This window comes from Bison bison, unplaced genomic scaffold (genome assembly GCF_000754665.1).
Source record: "Bison bison bison isolate TAMUID 2011002044 unplaced genomic scaffold, Bison_UMD1.0 scf7180017864503, whole genome shotgun sequence".
NCBI lineage: Eukaryota > Metazoa > Chordata > Mammalia > Artiodactyla > Bovidae > Bison > Bison bison.
Genome location: NW_011495061.1, coordinates 3,287,989 through 3,295,042, shown reverse-complemented (window position 1 = coordinate 3,295,042; position 7,054 = coordinate 3,287,989). Strand labels below are relative to the sequence as shown.

Sequence of the window (7,054 nt, the reverse complement as noted above, 5' to 3'; positions counted from 1 at the left end):
AATGTGGCCAGGGGGCTGCTCAGCCCCAGCAGCTCTGTCCTGCATCCACCCCGAGACAGGCCAGGGCAGGCAGGCTGCCCCCCACCCCCACCGCACACCCCAGCCTCCGAGCTGGCTGGGCAACCACAGCCTCATCCTCTCCCTGCTCCAGAGACCCTTGCCCTGCAGTGAACCCCACTCAGCCTCAGTGTGCAGTTGAGGGGGGCGGGGGGAGCTCTGAGCAGGGGGCAGATTCTGGGGGAGGGTTCTGCAGTCAGCAGGACTGAGCCCTTAAACTGCACCCTGAATGCTTAATCCCCGTTGGGACCATGCTCACCATTTTTTACATAATCAAGTGACCACCTAATATCAAGGGCTGGCCTCCCTGTGGCTTCCTGGACATTCCTGGGCACCCATCTCGCAGCAGCTCACCTGAGGTGAGCTCAGTGAGGGCCAGACCTTATTCATGCAAGCCCGAGCACGAGGTCGTGACCTTGGGGCCCACTCCAGTCGCTGGGGGCCGAGGCCTTTGTTCTGCTGTCACCTGAGTGACCTGCTCACAGCCACAGCCTCCCCGACGGTCCCTCCAAAAGCCGCCCCAGTTAACCTGACGCAGCACCGAGTCCCTGCTGGTCTTTGAGCCCCAAGCAGAGCCCAGGGCCACCCCACTCATCTGGAAGGCGGTTCCGACCGGTGTGCAGATGGGGAGACAGGGGCCTCCTGCCCGCAGCCTGTGGGGGCCACCTGCCCGCAGCCCAGCAGCCCGAGGGCGAGCAGGCCCTGGGGATTGGCCTTCAGAGACGCTTGGGGAGCCTGGTCAACCAGCCTGTGGCCTGCATTGTACGACAGCCCCAGGCAGATAGGCCATGGCAGGCAGGGCCCCAGAAGGTCCCGTTCATCTCTGAAGGCAGCAGCCGTTTCCCGGATTCCTGCCGCACTCTGGAACTTGAAATTACTGTTTCAGAATTCTTTGCCTTCCCCCTCCTCTGCCCCTTGACCCCAGAGCCACCCTGGGACTATCTGATTTCTTTCCCTTTAGAAGATCTTCTTTACAAACAGAGCCTGCGGTGTCACAGATGTGACTCTGAATTATTTAGAAGCTGTTTCCTGAAGAGCATAATTGTGGTCAGGGCCGGAGTGCACTCGTTAGGTGCTGGGTGTTCAGGCCGCTCAGGCCCTGGGATGGCAGAGCCGACACAGTCGTGTAAATAGACGCTTCGAGGTGAGCGTGAGGGGTGTGAGCTCGGGGAGGGGGTGTGATCCAGGTGCAGAGGACCACCAGCTCCCCTGTCCCCCCAGCATAGCCCAGCCTGGATCCAGAGCGCCTGCAGGCAGGCACAGCATGGTCTGCCCCCGACGGCGCCGACAGCATCGTGACCGCTGCTCCCAGATCGAAGTTCCTGGGCTGCCCGGCGCGGCTCCTCCCCCAGAACTCCTGGCCAGCATCTCTCCCTCCTGCTCCCTTCAGTCGGCTTTTTACAAAGAAGCAAAACCAGCTTGCGTGGCAGCTCTTGTTTGAGACCGTTGCAGCCAGCGGCCGTCTGGGCCAGTCCACCTGCTCTCTCGTCCTCTGCCTGGTGGCCACCCCGCCCTCACCCTCTTCCCCCGAGTGACCACATGGGCGTCAGCTACACCATCAGGCGTGTCAGGAGCTGGGACGACCGACGGGGAGATGTGAGGAGGGATCAGCACGAGTGCGCCCGGCCCCACCGAGCCCAGAGTTGCCCCCAGGACTCTGGAGGGCAGTGGGTTGGAGGCTCTGTGTCCACCGCTACCGCTTCCTGAGCGAGAATGGAGCTGACTGGGTGGGGGCCACACGTGGCCCCTCGTTGGTGCCAGTATTATAAACACACTCCATCACTCTGCCTCCAAGTTGCTGATGATCCTCCTGGAGAGAAACAGACGCAGCAGACAGAACAATGACCCCCAGACCGTGTGACCACCTTTAGGATTGCCTCTGTGCCACACTGGGCTTGAGCTGCGCATCCCCGGGTGGGCGGGCCACCTCTGGGATGCCGCGGTCACTGACGCTACAGGGACAGCTTCCTGAAACACGCCAGGAGAGGCCCGGAAATCCAGGCGGGTGGCCAGACCCCAGTGATGGGGCAGCACTGCCCAGACCGAGCGACCTCCGTGCCAGCCCTGCCCTCCCGCCACCGGCAGCAACCCGAGACGGGGAGGGCAGCTCTTCTGTCCTCCAGCCCAGCGGCTCACTGGTCACTCAGGCCCCCAAATGCAGCCAAGTGGTGATTCCACCAAAGACCTGAGCCAACTGGGTCCCGGAACAGCCATGGCCACACGGCGCCTGCACGCGGGGGCCCAGCTGGGAGGCAGCCCTCGTGAGCCACCCGGCTTCCTGCAGGCTCACCGTGTCCAGATCTGATAATAGCTAATTCCGTCAAATATTAGAGGGGCTCACATTTAATTAAGGAGCGGCCATTTGTCTGCTCCTGACGGCAGGTCCCCACGGCCCCCACGTCAAAAGAGATTCCTCGGGGAACAAGTGCGTCTTTTCTTATTTCCTCCGCCGAGCCCCTGCCCTCTTTGAATGCAATTATGGGAACAAATAAAATGGCTTAACTCAACTCCCCGGTGGGACAGCCAGCTCTCTGCTGATAAAACCGGTTGTGTGGGCAATCATTAAATGAGAAATCTAATATTTAACTAAATTTAATAGTCTGTTGCCGTGGTGCCTTTCTCTGAAGGGTGGGATTTTAATACAGAGGGACTAGCTATTCACACGCCGTCTGCCGAGGCCGTGTGCCGTCAGAACGCCGTGTGCAGTTAGAACACCAGGGGCTCCCTGGCGAAGCCATGGCTCCCGTGCCCAGGAACCAACCAGAAGCTCCACGTTCTGGTGGCAAGTCCGTGTTCTCCTTAGGTCCACGCGAGCCGCGCTCGCAGGCTGCATGTCAGCCTGAGCACAAAGCTGCTTCAAGCTTGGCTGGTGTCAGCAGTGTCAAATTCCCATGCAGATGCGTGGAGAGAGGGTGACAACCAGCCTTGAGTGGCTGCTCCAGCTCTCCTGCCTGGTGATGTCTGCCCATCCAGGTCGCCCCCCTGCCACCCCCCCGGAGCTCTGTCCAGCCCCAAGAAGTGGGAGCTCGGAGCTGCTTCTCTGACAGCAAAGGGCCCAGCCCTGCTCTTGTCCCCAAGGATGCTCCTTCTGTGTTCCCGCTGATGCCCTGTCTTCGTGCGTCTCCATCCCTCTGGTCTGACCCACAGCCCCACCCGCGCCCCTGAGCCCCCTAGCTGCCCTCTCCCCCAGGCTTCTCTTAAGCAGACATAGAGGTCCAGATCACGGGCTGGAGGGCTGAGGCTTCTAGAAGACCCTGTGAGGTCCGTGCTCCGGCTCCTACCATAAGCTTGGGTTTGGATAGCATCAGTGAAATTAGAAGATGCTTGTTTCTTAGAAGAAGAGCTGTGACAAACCTAGACAGCGTATTAAAAAGCAGAGACATCACTTTGCCCACAAAGGTCCATATAGTCAAAGCTATGGTTTTTCCACTAGTCACGTACGGATGGGAGAGTGGGACCACAAAGAAGGCTGAGTGCCAAAGAGCTGATGCTTTCAAACTGTGGTGCTGGAGAAGACTCTTGGAGTTCCTTGGACAGCAAGGAGATCAAACCAGTCAATTTTAAAGGAAATCAACCCTGAATATTCACTGGAAGGACTGATGCTGACACTCCAATACTTTGGCCACCTGATGTGAAGAACTGACTCATTGGAAAAGACCCTGATGCTGGGAAAGATTGAAGGCGGGAGAAGGGGACGACAGAGGATGAGATGGTTGGATGGCATTACTGACTCAATGGACTTGAGTTTGAGCAGGCTCTGGGAGATGGTGAAGGACAGAGGAGCCTGACGTGCTGTAATCCATGGAGTTGCAAAGAGCCAGACACAGCTGTGCGACTGAACAACAGCAGTGAATTTCCTCAGTTCCCCAAATTAAATAGTAACTTGGGTGCTCAAGCACTGCCAACTTTTAAATCAGTTGGATTAAAATGTGCTTTCGTTGTTTTGCTTGGTGTGGGAAGCAGGGGTTAATAGGCCTCGATTGCTTCGACTCTTAGCACCAAGAGATGTGACCACCAGGACCCTCAGAGCCCCATGGTGTTTCGGAAACCTCCCAGGGGGACCACTCAGTCCTTCCCACGTGGGAGAAGAAAGGAAGACTCGGGCCAAAACCCAGGCTCAGCTACTGTGAAGACGCATCATGTCCCGGGCGTGAGTCAGATTTCCACAGACAGGTCGAGTCCTGCTACTGGAAACTGGTGTGTTTTGTCCCTGGGAAGCCCGGCGTGGGATGGGGCAGCCAGGCCAGTGACCGAGTCTGAGAGCTGGTGTAGCATGGACCTGTAGGGGACCCAAGATTGACGGTGGGGGCTTCTCGCGGAGTAGGTGACCTTTGACCTGACGGAGAGGAGGAGCCAGGAACACAGAACAGCAAGTGCGAAGGCACGGAGGCAGCAGAGAACGTGGAAATGACGTCATTTCCACCGTCTGGTGGGGCTACCTCCAGATCGTCCTGCCCTGAGAGTGAAATAATTAATACCTCGTAAACCGGCTCCTCTGTGTGCCGGGGACGCTGTGTTAAACGGCCGAGGCTGTTTGGACTCAGGGAAAATGACTGCTCTCTGCTCTGTTAGGACCGTGGGGTGCTCTCGCCACACTGAGGTCGGGGTCCCCTCCCCTGCGTGTCTGTAAGACCGCAAGGTCGAGAGGGTGCCACCTCCGGGCTGGGTCTCCAGGTCCCGGAGCTGAGGTCAGATCTGCCAGGACCTCCGGGCTTCACAGGCGGTGCTCGTGGTAAAGAACCCAACTGCCAGTGCAGGAGACATTAGAGGTGTGGGTTTGATGCCTGTGTCGGGAAGGTCCTCTGGAGGAGGAAATGGCAACCCTCTCCAGTGTTCTTGCCTGGAGAATCCCATGGACAGAGTAGCCTGGCAGGCTACAGCCCATGGGGTCGCAACAGTCAGACACGACTGAAGGACTCAGCGTGCACACACGACTGTTTGGACCTCCGTGTGTCAGCACAGCCCGTGTGGACACACCTTCCCCTTCTCACTTTATACAAAGGACTGGGCTTCTTGCCTGCTGGGTGGTGGGGTCCAACCTCACCATTTTTAAAGCTAGTTTCACCATGTCTCCCCTCACTGTGTCACCAAAGCTAAATACCCAAATATGTGCTCAGCAAACTCGTGAAGCACCTTCTGTCTTGTTTCTTGGCTTGTCACCAGCCCTGGGAACTTGTGGTCGCCTCTGCCCCCGAGGAGGTGTGGGGGTGCTGCTCGTGGTGGTCCCCACGGCCCCACAGACAGAACACTCAGTGCTGGGGGTCCTAAGTGCTGGCTCACCTGTCTGGCCTGTTCATAAAAGCAGTTATCAGCTCGCTTGTGAGATTAGGTTCTTCTTTAAAAGGTTCACACCCATTTCCAAGTGACTTATCTACCCAAAGGTCGAGCCCCTTGGAGATAAAACTTCCTTTCGATGGAACCACGAGTTGTCCCCAGGTAGGGTTGGGGGAGAGAGGAGGAAAGAAGTCACGTGTCAGATGGAGCAGTTGAGGGGAGGGCCAGTTCTGCAGGGGATGGAAGAAGGGGGCTTTTGCAGGCACAGGGTCCCTGCCAAGGCCTTCATGAGCTGGCACAACGTAAGGGTCTCAGAGCAGCCCCTGAGGTGCAGGGAAGGGTGCGGCCACCTCTCTGGCCTGGAGGGAGACAGGCCAGTCCCCCTGTACCCAGACTCACACGGCCGCGCAGCCACCTCGAATGAAGGTCTCCGGGGCCAGGCCACCTATGGCTAAGGCAAGAAAGCCAAGTCCACCTTCCTGGACAAAGTGGCAAAGGTCACCTCCAGCTCCTGTCCTCTCTTCCGGTGTGTTATTGTGGCCACTCCATTTGGAAACCACTTGCCTTGACAGACATGATGTCAGTTCCCAAAAAAACAGCAGTCCTGAGACCAGTCACACCCCCAAAATGATTCCCGTGTGTGAGAAATGCCGTGGAGCATGTCGGGGGCAGGGGCGCCGGGCACCGCGGAGGAACCCACCTCCCGCCCGGAGCAGCCGGGCTGACCTGGACTCGCCCCTGTCCTGTGACCAGGCTTGGGATGTAACGTCTGCGGCTCTCGGCTCCTGCCGTGGATGTGTGATCCTGTCCTCTGATGTAGCAGTCAGGAGGCACATGAAACGCCAGGGCATCCGTGAGTGGGGATCTGAACGCATCATTGGTCTGTCTGTTTCAGAGATGTTTGATCTAGAGACCAACGAGCACGTACAGAAAGCCATAAGCGACCGGCAGATGCCGAAAGTGGAGTACAGGAAAATCGAGACTGACGACTACAGTGAGTGCTTCAGGGGAAACAGCCTCTGTGCGACCGCGATCGCTATGCCAGCGGGGGTGGGGGGTCGGGGCAGGGGCCCCCAGCGTGGGCCCCAACTGCCCCCTCACCAGCCAGGGGGACCCAGGGGAAGCCGACTGTGTTCATAGGCAAGACACTCGCTCTGTGCCAGACAGAAATAAACAGGAGCGGTGATTTCTGTCCCCCGGAGGCCGACAGTTTAGACGTGGTCCCAGATGAAAATTCTCTCCTTGGCGGGGAGCAGGCCTGGACACCACCCAGGGCAGAGGCTTCCCCCAGACGTTCCCTTTCTGTGCCACCGATGCCCTTACTGCCCGTCAGCTCGCCTCTCCGTGTTGCTCAAGGGCTGGGGGGTGTCCTCGCAGCTGGAGACCCACAGCGAAAGGCTGGTGGCCGGGGCGGCTGGAGACCATCAGCGCCCTTCCTTGGCCTGTGTCCTTCTCCCTCTGAGCTGTCTGTTCAGCCCTTCAGTGAGTTTCATGAGCTTGTCCTGCGGCAGGCACCCCTGAGAGCCCCGGGGCCCGGCTGGATGGGACCCGCGCTCCAGGCGGGAAGGGGGTCCCGGCAGCTTCGTCAGCTCTGCGCACGGCACCCTGCTACCCAGGCCCAGGGCGTCCACCCTGGGGCCTCAGCCCCCACAGCACCGTGTCCCTCCGCGCTGCCTGTGTGGGGATGACACCCTTAGAAGCGGGCTGAGATCGGAAGAGCTCA

At 58.9% G+C, this 7,054-nt stretch overlaps 1 protein-coding gene across 1 annotated transcript in view; it reads left to right on the top strand.

Moving 5' to 3' along the window:
• Nucleotides 1-7,054, top strand: part of DPP6 (dipeptidyl-peptidase 6) — a 281,581-nt gene that overhangs the window by 251,116 nt on the left and 23,411 nt on the right. Inside the window, 1 exon segment of the mRNA XM_010829360.1 lies at nt 6,227-6,325. Coding sequence (XP_010827662.1) covers nt 6,227-6,325 — 99 coding nt within the window.